At 36.6% G+C, this 18,236-nt stretch overlaps 1 protein-coding gene across 3 annotated transcripts in view; it reads right to left on the bottom strand.

Moving 5' to 3' along the window:
* The window catches only part of CDH18 (cadherin 18), a 518,716-nt gene that overhangs the window by 89,129 nt on the left and 411,351 nt on the right, over positions 1-18,236 (bottom strand). For all 3 annotated transcript variants that reach the window (XM_067569768.1, XM_067569753.1, XM_067569759.1), the window contains one exon: positions 12,029-12,196. In XM_067569768.1, the coding sequence (XP_067425869.1) occupies positions 12,029-12,196 (168 nt within the window). The remainder of the gene's footprint in view (positions 1-12,028; positions 12,197-18,236) is intronic.

Genomic DNA, 18,236 nt, shown 5'->3' with positions numbered 1-18,236 from the left:
TACAACACAGTTATGCATTATCAAAACAACAAATGACCAACAAACAACAACACTCCACGAGTGTGGTACATTTAAAGAAGCAGGCATCATAAAATAAATGGAAAAGCATCCCCCAATTGCCACCTGTATTGAATTTAATGTTAATTTAATTTAATTTAATGTTAATAGATAACACAAAGAACACTTGAATGAAGTACTGATTGTATTTTTATATTAATTTCAGTTAAAACCTCTGATTTTAAATGTATCTGAGATGCATGAAAATATTGCAATGTATCAAATTTAAAATCAAATGTTGCAGAATTTAGTAGTTTAAATAGAGTTGAAAGAAAGTTTTGGATTTCAGTTCTTGTTTCTCTGCAACAAATATAATACCTTCTTCAACTTTATTAAACCTTGTCATCTTGTTACAGGATACTGTTTGATAGGCATAATTTTCAAATGATGTACAGTGCTACAGCTATAAAATGCTGGCTATCAGAATATTTTGCTACCCCAGAGAATATAAAAAATATTAAGAAAACAACAAAAGACCCACCAAAAAGAAACAGTTGTAATTTAAAAGTAATCTGTTCTTTGAACTAGAAATAAACTTATCATGTTAACTGATCAAATTCAACTCTATCTAGAACTATTTTAAATGCTCAATCATAATTCAAGCAATTTCTTCTTTGCTGAAAGAGACTGGACCTGTGACTATTAAACATTTTTTATGTTGTAGTATAGTAAGGTGAAGATAATCAAGACTTTTGAAAAAAATAAACAACTATTTTCTTTATTCAGATTATTACTGCCAGGCTGCTCCTTAAAATCTTGCTTAATGAAGAGCAGCCAATACAAACTTCCTGGAATACTACTTGGAGTTCAAGTGCATTACATGCTGCCTTTTCATATTTTCACTTGCAATACAAAAGAATAATATGATTATCTATTTATCCCACATTCACACAGCAAATAACTATTACTTTACTCTCCCATTCCAGGCCTAATCAGTATTTCAGAACTATCATACTGGTATTCCACTATCAAAAAATAAGAGATAGAAGAGAACTATTAGGTGCACTGCAGAGATCAGATAGATGCCAATATCCCTGCAAGTAAAGTATTGTTCCCTATATTGTACGTCAGAGTGTTTTGTCTGTCTACATTTAAATTACTTTTGGTATGAAGCTTCCACTTTTTCCCTTTGGAGAGGGAAATAATCCAAATAAATAATCCTTTAATCTAATCTTTTCCTTGCTCAACTGAGTATCATTACTCCTATTCTACAGTGGCCTTAAATCACCTAACTTGTTTCCCCGCTCATGAATATTTATCTCCTTAAAATATGTTGTAATTTTACTATTCGGTGGTAGGTACATTGGGGTTTTAATGGATATCTATGTGAATGAATTCTTAATAAGTGTTCTTTATGGGATTAACTTTCTTGAACAAAGTAAATACAATATCCAGCTGCCTACGTCAGAAGTTACACTACATCAGAAGTGATCCATTGACCTATGGTGGTTTGGGAAGCATATTGTGGTGAGCCATGGAGAGCTGACTAATGACATAGCAGTGGTTCTCTGCATTATTCCCAGCTGCTAAAGCACATTCAAAATAGCTAAAAATTAATTAAATGCTACTCAGTATGGTTTCTGACTGGGAATATTAAGATGGAGTTAAAATTGAGAGAATATATTATTTTTAGGGTAAAAAGCAATGTTTTAAATATGCCTAAAACAAGCATTATAATCCCAAAGTTAACCTTAAAAGAAACAAGTACATGCTAAGCTATGGAAATGTATAGTGAAATCACCCAACCACCATTAACGCTGCCATTTAGAGATGCTATGCAACCATCATATGTAGTACTTGACAGGATATATTATATTGACTTGGAAAAACATTACATTATTTCATACATCTTTCCTCATGGTGTCACTACAGTGCAGCTACCAAGGCCATAGTTTGCCAATCTTTCTCTAGTGGCAGCATGTGGCTTCAGACCTATTGAGAAAAAGATTAGTCCAAAATTGTCACCATCTTAACTGGGGGCAGGTTGGGGCCTCGATCTTATTGAGAACAACAGACGGTGCTGTCATTTTGGAGGACAACTCTTCATGAGTTTCTCTGGAGGACAACATTTTTTTTCAGCTTATGCTTAAAAAGAAGCTTTCAATCATGAAGAATAATTGGAAAAAATAGCATTAATGCTAAAAAAAATGTCTTTTCAAAACTATCCACTGCACTTGATCTACTCAAAGATCCATTTGAAAATTAAATATGAGTTTAAATGCAAAATGTAGTTTTGAAGAGGAAGTTTTGAACACTGTGAAGAACTTTAAGAACACCTAGTCTATATTGTGTGATAATATCTCAGAATTTGATGCTGTTGTAAATTCGTTTCTTACCTTTGGCTTTCATTCTATTTTTACTTGATAAACAAGGATTTGTTTTCAGTTTGCTGATAACAAATATACAGTGTTTTTTTTCAGTGTGAGGCTGTTTCCCCTCTTTGCTGTCAACCCCACAAGTAGAGTATAAAGCTATGTTCCAAATTAGTTTATCTAACTAAAACCCAGCAATTATTTCACCAGTGAGGAAATTAGAACAAGATAATATTGATTGTATATTCCCTGTGTTACCCAGATTGCTAAAGGAAGTACATGAAGTTAAGTTCGGAAATTTTCATGTAAGGCATCAAGGATTTGTTCCAAATTCTATAGGAAATGAACACAATAGAGATCTGGTGACTAGGTTCTGTAACTTGTTGCATAATGGCGGGCCTCTGCACCCACATAGAGGAAACATTAGTTTCTGCTCTAGCTAGAATCTCCATCCCTATTTGTCAGTCATAAATGTTTGGTATTTGCTGAAACAAGTTTATTTATTTTCAACAGAGATTCTGGGATTATAAGAATTGCACTTATCTAACCAGATAGTGGAGATAATACCATCAGCTTTATGTGACCAAATATAGTTAAGCAATAAATTTCAGATTTCAAATATTCAATAGCAAACAATGCTGTAAATGATATTCAAAACCAATTTAGTTGACTAAGTTCAAATAATGTATACATACAAGAAAATTTACACCTGCTCACAGACATTTTGTGAATAGACAAAAAGGCAAATTCATCAAAAAATCCTTTTTCCATCTTTCCATCTCTCGGGGCACATCATGTTAACAATTGGTTCTAGCATATGGTAAAAAGTGATTTAGACAATTGAGGCTTCTGTCTTTTAATACACTATATTCTCAGGACAGTATTGATGTTAGTTGCTTTTAAAATGATCTAATGTCTTTGGTTCAGCAACCTTGGTAGGCAGGTGATTCCAAATAATTCTTATGAGGAGTTAATAACCGCCCCCCACTTCTGCTTTGTTTAGATAGAGGTTTCAGGTCTTCGGCTTGACAGACTTGATTGTCTGGATATACCGAAAGAAGAACAGGAGATATTTGATATGGTTTTAATCAGGCCGCAACTTTATTATTAGATGTCTGGAACTACCCGGACATCTAATAATAAAAGTGTACAGTTCAGGTAACCCCCATGTTCATTAATAACTTCACGGGGGCTTCCACCAGACCCCGCCCCTTTTTCCATCCAGGTCCCCCAGCCAATCCATTACTGGAACCTAACCATCCACTCCCTCCCTTCCCCATAGGAGGGTTAAGGTGGGCTATAAGAAAGGGGGCTTAACTCCCTGCCATACTAATCATAGGAGCCTCAACTCCCCTGCCATTCTGTTCCTTTAACTAACACCTCTTTTTAAATCCTTTACCAAGCCATTTATCCAGTAACTGCATACCTTTCTCGTACAGGGACATTTTAACTACCAGTCAGGTGCCCAAGCCACTGCCAATTATTGGGCTAGACTACCAACTACTCTACTTGCAGCTTTTAGCCATTTTTAGGTCTCTGTAGACATAACTAGGCAAATTGTGGGTGGGAGGGCGTCAGACAGTGAACATGTGAAGTGGACTTCACTCTGCATTCTCTCTCTGAATATGCTGGGGCAGAAGTCTATGAAAAACAGCAAGTCTGGATAAATTTTAGGACTGCAGCTATGGGAAAATTGTTGCTAGACTTACAGCTTAAGAGTGCTTGCTTAACAATTTTTTTTAGTGACATGTCTTTGTAACTCCTGCTTGTGACCAGTGATTGATTTGTTTGGTCAGCTATGTAAATATTATTTTGATTGACATGTCTCTGTAACTTTTGGAGTATAATAGGGAGGTAGTGAGTCTGAGTCAGGCAGATTGCTTTGTGGACAAATTGAAAAGAGCTCCAGGCACAGATGGAAGGATTGGCCATCCAGAAATCTATGGTTGAATCACCCAAAGATTGCCTCAGCCTTGTGGATCTATCAGTTTGGGGACTCTAATAACCTATTGTATTTCTGTGTGCTTAAGACAAATAAGTGGAGACTTTTGGTAAAGGCATTCCAATGAGAATTGCTGATGACCAATAAAATAAAGCTTTAAGTTAAGAGCACTTGGTTTTGACTTGACTGTGCCAGACATATAGCAGATGGAAGGCGCTGCGTCTCTCTTGGTTTAGGTCCTGATACCAACTCGCAAAGACTAAAGGTTACTAGGTCAAAGAACCCTGGGTAACATTCTTATGGAGTACCTGCACTGGACATCCACCCACACTTATATAATGAGTTGTGACATATAGACTACCTCTCTTCATACCGTGCATGAACAAAGCCCTTCCTGAACCTGCTGTGGGGAAGGTGGAAAAGCCCCAACTGCACCTAGGCCAATTTGGTGGTAAGAGAAAAATTCCTTGCCAGCCCCACCTAAAAAAGGATGGCTAGTGCAATGTCCACAGCAGGTCTTGATCAAACCAGGAATTTCACCACCTAAAGGGGAGAGAGGGTGGGTGCTACCTCAGCCTGAGCCATGTGAAGGAGGACTTCATCACATGGACTGCCCCTTTTAAATTCTTCCAGCCATCCAGATTCAAGGGGATGAGTTAGTGTTGCCCCTCGTTTCCTTTTGAAGCAGTATGACCTTTCTTCATCCCCCTCCCAGTCATAAAGCACCATTCTCTTTATTCGGCCAGCCAGCCAAATTTCCCTCCACTAAAAGGTGTGGTGCGCTGATTCTTACATCAGCATCAGATAATACAAGACTAACATGCGACTATTTTTTTTCTCCTGTTATGCTCCCTGCTAAGAGAATTAGCAAGAAGTCACATGCTCTGAAAATTTACAGGAACTGAGCCTGGATAGTTCAACTGTTACCAGGCTTACCTTTAATAAAAGGTGAGAAACATTTGCTATTTTTAAATATAGAACAATTAGAGTCAAATAGTTTGGTGGTTTACTTCATCTGATGTTTTCTTATAAAAAAGGAGAAAATCAATACAGTGAACACTAAGCCATTTAAACAAAGGATATGTCAATCACAGATCATTCTCCTTTGAGATCATAGTAGAGACTTTATATATATATTATTAATTGAAATAATTGTATATAACTTTAAGAACAAAAGAGAAACAAAACACTAGTTTAGCACCAGAATTATGCAATGTGGCTATCATATAAACATAGATTAGATTCATGTTTAATAGCAGTAAAGTTCTGCTCGATAGTTAAGATAATTCCTAAAGTGGCACTATTATATCAGGCTTAATGCCCTCTACAATTAAGGTTGTAAAACAGTTTTCATTAGTACCCTATGTTCTTGCATCTAGAGCCTCAAAACACTCATTTTGGGGGCTAACATTTTTCATAATTCATCCTAATTGGACTGTCTATTTTTTTAATATATTTTAAACACAATCTCATTCATTCTTTCTGAGCTAGGAGTGCTTTTAAAAACAATTCTGGCCACTTTTCCTCTCCATTCAGCCAACTCAACGATGGATGAACTTTGACTCTAATTTGGCATGAAAGTTTGTGTGCCAAATTAGAAAAAAAATGCTGGGATAATAAAGATATAGACAACTGAAATATAATCTACATATTTTCATCAGCTACTGCTATAAAGACCACCTCTTTATGACATCAAAATGAACCTTTATCATGAGGCCACTTAGTAATGTGCTGAGATAGTCTGGATTAACCTTGAGACCTGTAACTGACTGACAGCAATGGACTGGGGGGGAAGAATCAAAGTTTTGTAGAAAACATGTATAGCTGCAGCCATTTGACATTCTCAGGACCATACAGGTAGTATATTATATTGTGTGGATGCAGCCCACTTAAGACACAGAGAGCTCCAGATGAGGCCCAAAATGGTAAATAGATTGAGAACCACTGAGCTACACGCGGCAATGGAAAGCAGGCTGAGTCCACACTGAAGTGTTGTAGCTACATGCGTCAATGAAAGGTTCTGGAAGGGGGAAAACAGCAGGGAAAGGCTCCAGCAGCTCGCTGCTGCCAAAGGCTGTCATTGAGGTTAGGAAAGGCTCTAGCAAGGAGGACGCTGCTGGGAAAGGTTAAGCTGCTGCAGCGTTTCCCTGTGGTGGAGTAGGGCTCCAGCAATGTGGAGTTGCCAAGCCTTTCCACACTGTCTCCCCACTGCCAGAACCTTCCCCCACTTTTTTTTTGAAGCAGGGAAAGGCTCCAGCAGTGGGGAGGCAGCATGACACTATACCCTCTAAAAACATCAGTGTAGATAGGAGGCATGGCTTGGGCAAGTAGGGGGCATATAGGGTATGAACTTGCATGAATACTCACAGCTCTCAGGCATATCTTTACTCTCTTTATATAAGCCATAGCTCACCAACTACATTAATATTTATACCCATGCTAAGGAGGTCTTGCAGGTATATACACTACACGCTGCTCAAAGTCATGTGTAGTGTAGATGTAGCCTGAGATCCCTCAGATTGCCTATTGATCTCTGCCCCCTAAGGTCCAATGTAAAGGTTGAATTTTCAAAACAGAAAAGGATAGAAACTTAGTTTGATTTTTTGACAGCATCAGCTGCTAAAATAATCTAAATTCAGAAAGATTCTTATATTTTCCCCTCTCCTGCAAGCTTCCTCTTCTACAAAATTAAGGCTTTTCTGTGTGTATGGGAAGGATATTGATTTTATGTTTATAATTGCCTTTAAGCAAACTTCCAACTACATGGATCCCAGCTGCTCTTCTTCCCGGATACTAATAAAGATTATATGAAGAGGATTATTTATATTTTTAAAAAATCAAACTTTATCAGCAGATGGTATGTAAACTGAAATGCTAGGAGACATTGTCATGCTAAGTTGCAAACTATGCACAAGGACAAGCAATAATTATTGTAGAACAAAAACCCAGCTATGGAACTCACAAATGAAAAAACAGTTTGTGTCATCTTGAAATTGAAGAGCTAAAGGAAATTATTTAGGAAAAATATCTTATAAACATAGAGATGATAGCTTTCCACTATAGTTAGGATAAAAATCAACCCAGTGCTGGTCTTGTACATGTCCTTATTCACTGATTAAGCCCTTAACAAAAGACTTTAGTAATGCTTAAGTGATGCATAAGTCCTCTACATAGCAATAGATTTTACCCTGAGTTAATTATTGCTATTAGATTGCTTTACTAGGAATAGTTCACAGAGGAACTCAGGAAGCCACCAGATTATTAGAATGTCATCACTATCTAAAAGAGGTGTTTCTTCAATTACACTTTTAAAATTGGTAATATTTAACTACAAAAAGTTATTTCAGTGCATATGGAAATATACATGATATTTTATAAATGTATCTGTGACCATGAGGTCCTTTTTGGATTGCTGCTGAATTGGGCCAAACACTGCATCTTTTAATCACAGTAAACCATGGAACTGTATAGCTTCAGTTAGTCCTCAATTTAGCAGCCAGCCTCTCCAACACTACTAGAATACCCCAGCATCCTTAAGTGGATACTTTATGGTGTGCACAATAACGGAGGCAATGGGAGTGGAGGTCAATCAGAACCTTGCATGATCAAGCATAGTGAAAGCCACTAGCCAGTACAATCCTATTTATTTATTTTTTTAATAATGAAAACTTGCTCCATCAGGTCTTACAAGAGACTGAACACAGATCAGACTTCTTTCTTACAGTGTCTCACAAAAAAAAGTCACGTGGAACAAAATATATATGTCACTTAAAACTGAATGATACCTATACAAGCATTTGTAATAAATCCCTACATCTCTTGGGCCCTTCTACATTTCAAACACTATACACTATTTAAGAATCTCATGCAATCCTATGAAATGACTGGAATTTATAAAACAGTTGTTAGAGTCATGATTTGTCCTTAATATTTTGGTTTTATGCTATAGAACGTAATGGATTTGTCAGAATATAAAGTCTAAAATTTAATCTGCTGTATAAAATGTTATTTATCAAAGCCAATAAGGGAAATGACAGTTGGAGTCTTGGGAGGCAGAGGACCAGGAAATAGACTCCACCTTGTCTGCAGGGTCAATGGAAGATCAGGGCACTCAGCACTTCTCAGGAGATGCTCATCTCCTTGCAGGATGAGTCCGTAAACACAAAAGGGATTACTGGAGATCTGCCTATGTAAGATATAATCTAGTAAAGCTGCCAGAAGAAATGCATTTGTCTCTCCAGAAATGATTCCTTTTGTCAACATTAGCACTTAAAACATGCAGATGTGTCAGTTGATTTAAAATTGTATGTAAGAGGTCCAATCACAATATGAAAATGTATGAATTTGTATATTATATTTCCTCCCTCCTGATAAGACTGCTGTAGTATTGTAGAAAATCATACTCCTTTCAAGAACTGGTCTAATAATTTTTGTTTAGTACAATGTTCAAACACATTTAATTAAATCCTAGGAGCAGTGCAGAAGATACACCGTGTAGCTGAATCACATGGATGTTTATCTTGTCTGACTTACATTTTGTGTTTGGAGTTGAATGTTTTATAAAGTATAGGACAAGTCCTACTATCCTTAGTCAAAACTGTTGTCAATAATTTACCTGAGAAAGGCGTGAAAGATAGAGCTTTAGAAATTATTATTAATATATATAATAAAATAAATATAAATATAAAAAATAATTAATAAACAGATTATATATTAAAACCAGAGACAGGAAAATTCAGGAAAGCTGTGATCTAATATACAGTCCACACACTGTGTAGAGACAAAACTCACCAGGATATTGGTCAATAAAGAAATTAACAATAGGGGAACATGAAGTTCAAGCCCAGTAGTAGACACAAGGGTAAACATGGGTAAATGGGTATACCCTCTTCTCATCTAGGGAATATGGAGTTTAGTTTAGGTTACTTTACCTAATTTTTTTTTTAAACACTACACCACTGATTCAGCCTGTACGTTCTCTGCAAACTTGGCTGCCATTAGAGTTCATACATTGGAGTTACTCATCCCCAAAACCTGCCTGGGAGACAACTTTTGCTTTTTATGATATCCACAGGAGTGTAAGCCACAGCAAGATCCTCCCAAAATGAGAAACATCACATGCTAATAGAGTTAATGTGAAATTACACCATGCAAGGTAAGGAGACAGAAGTCAGGAGCATGAAGGATATATATCAGAGAAGAAAATCAAAACCATAATTAGTTTTATGAATTTAGTAGTTATATGTCATGTTACAAAGATTGCCTGGTGTTCGACCATCTACATATTTACCATGTGCTGGAGATACATTATTATATGTTAAGCCTGGATTTGCAAAGAGTTTGGGAAGTTTCAATTAAACTAGTTATAGTCATGCCTTTAGTATCTGAATCCTGCTTAAGAGCAAGTTGGAGTGGATGGTTGTCCTACACATTATACATTTCAGGAATAACATTTTCTGAAAAGAAAAGACGTATAGCTCATGAAAGCACCTGTTTCCAATGCTTGTCCTGTTAATTAATAGGTGTCTAAAGTTTCAGATGTGAGATTATTTTGTCTTGTATTTAAAAAAAAAAATTGCAGCTGTAAAAGAAATTAAAACATACAGAAATACCTAAAAACTCTGTAAATATTCCCTACCAGTTACAAATAAAATGAAATATATAGAAATCTTCTTAAACGTACACACACATCTGTGTGCATTTCTGTGTTTGTGCCAGTTTAATATCTAAGCACATCCCCCTCCCTCCACCATAAAAGGAAACAACCCTCCAACTCTCTAAAGTGGCTATCTATTTTTGTCTTCTTTGGTCCCTGAATTTCCATACATCATGGCAACCTAAAAGATTGTATTCCCTAATTAACCTACCTAAATATTGCATTTATTCCAATATATGCTTTTGCCTTCATCTTTCCAATGATGTTGTGAAAGTGTTAAAGATGGTGGTGGCTCTCTTTCCAATTCTATGAAATATGAAACTGAATTAACTATCTTAGACTACATTTCAAAGGCTCTGCATTGTATGTGTGTGGTAAGCACAGCACAAGTATTCATTATTACAATACTTTTAAAGAGCTTTCTGATTGGCTGGCCAGTTTTTACATAACATGCTTTGTCAGAGAACTTTAACTTGTCTTGAAGCTTTGTGATCTCAACTCTTCCCTACAAATCTTTTCCTTTAAACAGCTTAACATATTTACCAATGAATGTACCTATTAGCGACTAGCTCATTATGTTCTACAGTGGCTCTCAATAATGTCTCAATTCAGATTACCATGCTTTTACTGGCCCTGGGCCAATCTGCGATCAAAAGTAGGTTTAGTCATGCAATTTTGGTCTGAAAAGTGTCTTTCAGAAGACTGTCTTAGAAGACTTCAGCTCCTGTTTCAGATCATAGAATCATAGAATATGAGAGTTGGAAGGGATCTCAGGAAATCATATAGTCCAACCCCCTGCTCAAAGCAGGACCAATCCCAGCTAAATCATCCCAGCCAGGGCTTTGTCAAGAAGATCCTTAAAAAGCTGGAGACTCCACCACCTCCCTATGCAACCCATTCCAGTGCTTCACCACCTTCCTAGTGAAAAAGTTTTTTCTAATATCCAACTTAGACCTCCCCCACTGCAACTTGAGACCATTGCTCCTTGATCTCTAAATATACACAATATGCTGGGTGTCAATGCATTTCCTATCAGTGATTTGATTGTGACCTTGTCTTCACTTGCAATGGATTGTAGGTTACATGCAGCTACGATGCACCAAGGTGAAAGGCAGGCTCTGCCCACACTCACTTTGGTGTATAGCTACATGCAGCAGTGAAAGGCACTGTCAGGGAAGGAGGCAGCAGGGCAAAGGCTCTGGCAGAGTGAGGTAATGATAAAAATAGGCACTGCTTGGGTGTGTAGAAAGACATGTAGGTATATATATTAGGGTTCAAGTGAGTAGGGCACCCTACTCGACCTATCTAAGCAGTGCCTCACCATCTACATTGCTATTTATATCAGTGCTAGGTAGGTGTGCAATGTTTGTACTCAACATGCCAACATAAGTAAAGACCTACTCTAAGATATTCTTACTACATGAACATTTTGCAAAAACACAATGTATGAGCATTTAGTTTTTTATATTTAGTAGCTACCCTTCACTCACTTAGGGAAAAGGCAAGATTTACTGTACAATACCAACAGTAATACTAATATTGTACTTTGAACTATTGTTTTAATATCAAAAGTAATTTCTAAATTTTGCATAGGTGTGTGAGACAAACAGAGATTGAAAAAGCTTTGGGATGGAGGTGGGCATGTATGTGCTGGATTAAAGTTTATAATTCCTTCTCTCTCATGAGAACAACACGATTAATTTGGTGAATCAATAGCATATTATCATGTAATTACATTCCAAAATCAATGGAGCAGAAACCAGCGTAGCATTCTTTTCTTTTCCCTATTATTACTGTTACTAGTAGTATTAAAGGTAACAGGAACTTCATTGTCTTCAGTGTTGGAACTGTATCACATCCTCACACAGCACCCCACATGCAAAAGGTGTGGCGGGGAGAAAACAAACAAACAAACAAAAAATGCTGGAGCATCCCATCGCTTTTTGTATCCTCTGTCCCCCTGCAAATTTAAACACCAATTGGCTTTCGTTAATATGTCACTTCTATCACTAAAAATAAATGTGGATTTTCAAATCAAATACATATTGAACTTTTACATACTCTGAGGAAACCTGGGTGGATTGTCGTTGACATCAGTGAGTGTGATATTTACAGTTGTTGACCCTGATAGCCCTCCGACCTGCCCAGCCATGTCTTTGGCTTGAATGACAACGGAATAATGTTCTCTGGCTTCCCTGTCCATATTATGCAAGGCAGTCCTGATGACTCCTGTGATGCAAAGAAAAACAAAAGAAAGATCAGCATTAGCAGTTCTGAAGAGTTGTCAAGGGTATACATCTACAGAGACTCATTAAGAGAGATGGGACATAGGAGAACTACAATTACAATGGCCATTTATATCCAAAATAAACTATTTTTAATTTAATTTCTGATTTATAACAAAGAGATTGGCAGTCTCTTGTGTGCAGACAACAAAAGAAAAATGGGTTAAAGAATGTGGTATGGAGAAATGTTGGTGAGAACTGCATTGTTTTCTAAAATATCTAATATAATTGTGGAAACAGTTGCTAGACAGCTTGCTTGAGGATATGTAGAAATTAAAATCACCCCATATTACAAGAAAACGTAATAATATATTAATAAATGATTACTCCAATTCATGTAATGTAGAAGGACTTCAAGGTATATTGCCAAAAAGACAATATTTTATATTATATGATATTTCCTTAAGTAGCAGTTTAATTGAAATATTAATTAATGTGCATTCATGTCCCACAAGAGAAGTCTCAAATTCCACTATCTGGTATCTGAACAAAAAAAAAAATCTTTTGTTTTTCCACCTAAAGTTTGGTACTACTCTGAAAAGTGGGTTTGAAAATGGCACCGTCTTATTCAATGGAGTTGCTGCCTATATGCGTTCACAGTTGTAAACTGTTGAATTTAGTGAGAAATATGCATTTTGATGCTTTTTAACTCCTATTTAGCCCAGCAAAGCTGATACAGCTGGAAGTGAGTGAGGAAAAAAATCTATTTAATTTTACACACAACAGCAGAAATGTTTACTAACTTCTAATATGTGCAAGCACATTGATGTCAATAGGGTTGTACAGGTATCACCCATAGAACTTTTATCACTGGTGAAATGTTAGATAGAAAGAACCCAGCTACATTCTCTAAGCCCAGCCTACCCAATCCATCTGAACTAGGCATAGGAATCCAGCCTGACAGATGCTGCAGGTCTTGCTGATCACCTGTTTAGGAGGGTCAGGAAGGATTTTTTTTTTCTCCCATAGGCCAGCTGGTAGAGGACCAAGGAGTATTTTGCCTTCCTTGCAGCATCTTCACAAGCCACAGTGGGTTAAGCAGGAATGTGCTTTGTAATTAACTGACATACTGGGGTGGAGATGTTTATTCGTCGCAACTTGTGGCCGGTTTCTAGTGCAGTTAAGAGAATAAAATGAAAGGTCCCCAGAAGTAAAAGACTAAGGATTTTGGTGATGAGTCTTGGACTCAAGTGATAGGGTGAGACCTTGCGACCCTCAAGAGCCAAGGTCCCCACCCTGCTGCACCTCTATCCCCTCTGTGGTGGGGATAGTTCTAGGACTTAGAGAGAGCTGAGTCTTGGGGGGTAGGTAGAGGAGAGCCTCCTGCCCTGAAAACAATTAAATGCCTGCTGTAGAAGACTATAAATGATGGATGGGTTGCACTCTTCCCTTGTGTTAAAGTTTAATAAAAGTTGAGGCCTGCTGCTTAATTCCATGTACATGTCTGTCCTCATTTTGCCAGTGTCCACATCAATTTGAAGAACAGTATTATTCCTGAAGCTTGTATTTCCGATAATATCTGATGAACAAGTATTTCCATCACTGAAACAATTTCAAGAAGTACCACTTTCTTTTCTCCGTATTTTAAACTTAGTGAAGTTTATTTTCTATAGTAAAACTAATAAAGCATTATGATAAGCACTTATGTGTCATATACACTTTAGTGTAGTTTGCCCATTCTTACTATCCTAACTAGAAAACAAAATTTGCATGAATAACTTGTGTAGACTCAGTGACCCAAATATTACCAAATGTTTAACTATTTGCGAAACCTCTGACTTGGTGCATACCAGCACCAGGCAATGTGTCCCACAGAAAATTCTTCAGGATAGTGCGCGAGAGCATCGTAATCATTCTTTAAAACGTTGGTTAAGGTTTTGATATCGTTCACATAAATACATCTGTAATTTAGTGTTCTTAAAAAATACTCCATATTTGATCTATAGGGCTGAATTTGCACATCTCTCCTTAAATGGGCAGACCTTACTCATGCAAGTAGCCGCCAAGGATTACTCATACAAGTAAGCGTTTTCAGACACGGGTTCTAGATATTTTAAACTGAAAGCAGGGCTGGCTTAGACAAAAGAGCAACACCTGCAGTCTACAGCAAGCTTTCAGGTTAAAGGTATTTCAGCCCACTAGGAAATGTCTGAAAAGTCAATGTGAACTGAATTGTGCATGCTCCAGTGAGGCGGTGCATGAGCTACTTTGTGATGTCTGATAGCTTTCTGGTGAGAATCAGTCTGCTTCTCTCCCTAATCATGGCCCTGGTTGGTACACAGCAAAAAGTGCCCTTTCTACATCATCTACTTACTAGTCCCCTAATTCTTTCCATAAACATTCAAGTGACTTCTGAGAACAATGAGCCAGATCCTCAGCTGGGATAAGCTGATATAGCACCACTGACATTAATGAAGCTATTTATAGTGATTTACACAAAGTGCAAATCAGGACAATTATCTCTTCCTCTTCCATTCCCATATATACCACTAACACATGGCCCAGTCCAGGGAGTTAGGGGTAGCTTTGAAAAAGGCTTAAGATTAGCTCAAACTAGCCCTACTTGAGACAATATAAATTCCACTTTCAAAGTGAAGGCATTGTTGTTGCCCTTGTCAATAGGCTCCATATTTTCATACACATTCACATGCATATTTTCAGACCTGGGTTAAACATTGTTACGTAACATTAAACCACATGTAACTGTACTAGATTCACACTTCATTACCAACTCTAACTCAGCAAGGTTTATTAAAAGGTCAGTGAATCTTTTGAGAATTTCTACGTACCATTTCAACATAACCTGAAACAATTCACGTTTAAACTGGAAACTGTGTCAAACTTTGTGGTTTTAACGCCGGGCAGCTTTGAGTTCCTAGGTTCATTCTCAGCAGCAACTTAAGGGCTGGAATTGTGTGCATTGGAGTCAAAGGAAAAATTTGCATGGGTCGCTGTGACTAGAACAGACCCATGTGTACATTTCCACATCACTCATTTGTATTTCTCAATATGGTCTGTTTATAGATACAATTTTTCAAAGAGATTCTCAGAACACATCAAGAATAGATACCTAATCCCAATTTCTATGTAATTACTAGAGCTTGCCTAAGAAATTTTTGATAGAACCACATTCAGTCAAAAATACAGATCCACCAAATTCAAAATGCTCTATGAAATCAGATAGATTTTGCCTGAGTTTTATTTAGGAAGAATACTGGTGAAAAAAATCCTAAACACTGTTGCAACTTCCTATTTCAGTATTTTCAGACTAGAACATTTTAATTTTTCATTTCAAAATTACTTCATTTGAATTTTGTACTATCATCTATTATAATACAACTAGATTATTTATTACCACCTAATATAATTTTTTTTAATGTTAAAATCAAAACAAAATATTTTGATCAACCCCAAACAAATTACAGATTTTTCGGTTTTCATTTCATTCTGGAATAAAGACAAAATCATGAAATTGTGAAATCCACCACAAAATGGAACTTCTGTCCTCTACAAGGATCAAATAATTATAACACAGAGACTATAAACCTTAATCAAGTGTCAAAAAAAAAAAGTTACATGAACTGTGAGGTGAGGAATTTTGTACCCTAAATGCATTCAGAAACCAAGAAAAATTATTTAATGTTTTAAGACAAAAATATTTAAAATCAAGTGTCATGAAAAATGTTATACTAACAATACCGTTAGGGACTTTTTCCCTGGTGCTTTCAGAAATTAAGAACAATTCTTTAATGTTTTAGGTGAAAATAAACTGTATTTAATTTGCAAATTGAAAGAACTAGCAGCAGTCTCATTTCATGTGAGCCAATAAGAAATTTTCCTATATCTCTGGAGTACCTTTTGCCTTAAGGTGTCACTGCAATACATTATCAATTAAAATATGCAGTGTCCTAAAACAGCATAATTGGTGTTCATGAGTTATCACAACCTATATGCTTGTGGGGTATAGCATTACTCCACAAATGCATTATGAATTAGCATATACAAATTACATTTATATAAAAATCCCAGATGGCTTAGTGAGGGGAACATATTTACCAATATTACAACACAAGATACTCCCACTGGAGGTAGACGTGTACACAGAACTACTGAAAATACAGGATAACAGTACCTCATGTTGGGTACATTTATATCCCATGTACTTTTTGGATATAGAAAATAATATTTGTATAGGTTTTTGCACTGAATTGTGTGCATGTGCCTAGATGACAACATCCTAAAACAGCATGGGTCACTAGTTCATGAGTTATAGCAACATATATGCACACGGGGTAAAATATTATGCCATGAATGTGGATGAGGTTAAAGTGGTAAATTTTAATTAGTATTTAGGCTGTTCTGAGAATAAGTAATTTCTCCATATAGAAAAGAAATTTTTCGGGATCACAACTCCTCCCAGCTTCTTCCTATCCCTAAGAAATACTGCATTGGCTCTCCCACTCTGGCTAGTGAATAGGAGTATGTGGAGCCAATGATCTGTCCATTCTCTACCCCTTCCTGTCCATCTTCTGTCCAGTCTTTTCTGGGGAGCAAGTAAATAGGCAAATGGTTTTCCTTACTCCTTAATGCTTGGACCCATAGCCTAGGGAAGTCCATGAAGCGATAAAAAGATTGCTTTTTTAACTCCCTCTTACTTGCTTGCATGGATATGTCATCTGAGTCTCTATCTGGTGCTAAAAGTTTTTTGATCCAGCCACATAAACATATATTTAAATTGCATAAATATGTATGTAGAACAGATATATTAAAATTGGGGTTATATTTTTGCAACAAGTTATATTTTTATTGCTTGCATAGATATAACCTGTAGATAACAGCCAAACAAACAATATTCTTAGTATATATCTATACTGCTGGTGCCGTGGAGATCGATGAAGTGGGATCAATTGAGCGGGTCGTGGAAACCTGCTCAATCGATCCCAGATGGGCTCTCCAGTTGACACCAGTAATCCACCTCCCTGAAAAGAGTAAGGCTGCATCAACTGGAGGGCATCTCGCATCAATGCAGCACTGTGAAAACACCGCACTACATGAACGTAAGTACGTCGACAGAAGATACGCAAGCTCCCTTACTTGCCGGCAGCAGTGTAGACCAGGCCTTAGTTAAAGAGATTCAAGTGGAGCACACATTACTGCTGATATGCACATCATCTGAAAGAATAAATCAAATTTCTCCTTCACTTTCTTAACACAAAAGGTTTGTATCTAAGGGAAACTAACTACAAATATTAATTATCTCTAAACAGCTACTCTATTTGCTATGTGGAAGGGCAATCTTTGGATGTAAAATATACTATTTTGTTGCTGGAACATGAAGCTGATCAAGCAGAGGATTACAAAAGAAGTGTTGATAAGTCATATAGCCCACTTTGACACCCCCTATGCTGCTTCTGTGTATTCAGTACTTTAATTTCTAGTGCTGTCAATCAGTTAACACTCATAAGTGGAAACTCAAAATATATTTTTAAATGTCCATTCAATACACTGATTATGCATGGGATTTTGACTAATTATTGAAGAAAGAAGAAATACTACAGAAAGCATTGAAATATGATAATTGCATTAATTCTATTTTCTCTGTGGATGAAAGTTGTATTTCTGCAACTGCTTTGATTAAAGAATATGTGGATAGGTTTTTAGTTTCATTTTATGACAGTTTATTATTTTAATGGAGTGTCATGAGCATATTTTAAAATATGAAAATACAACAACTTACAAGGAGGTAATCACATCCCTTTTTTGTATTATTTTTGCCTTTTTCGGATAATTACCAAAGAAGAAAAGATCTGAATATATTCATCATAAGAGACACTTAAAATTAAAGCCAGAAAATGCAGCTCCCTAAACTTTGGATTCAGATTTTTTTGTTCAGCTTTTATTATAAAGATATGAGTCATATAGAAATTGAGATCTTAGTCCTAGTTCAGATTGTGAATGCTTCCAAAATATAGGTGTTTGGATCC

This window comes from Emydura macquarii, unplaced genomic scaffold, assembly GCF_026122565.2.
Source record: "Emydura macquarii macquarii isolate MOO-44397 ecotype Brisbane River unplaced genomic scaffold, CSIRO-AGI_Emac_v2 contig_320, whole genome shotgun sequence".
NCBI classification, from domain to species: Eukaryota; Metazoa; Chordata; order Testudines; family Chelidae; genus Emydura; species Emydura macquarii.
The sequence above is the reverse complement of the archived record's forward strand: the minus strand, read 5'-3'. Positions and strand labels throughout refer to the sequence as shown.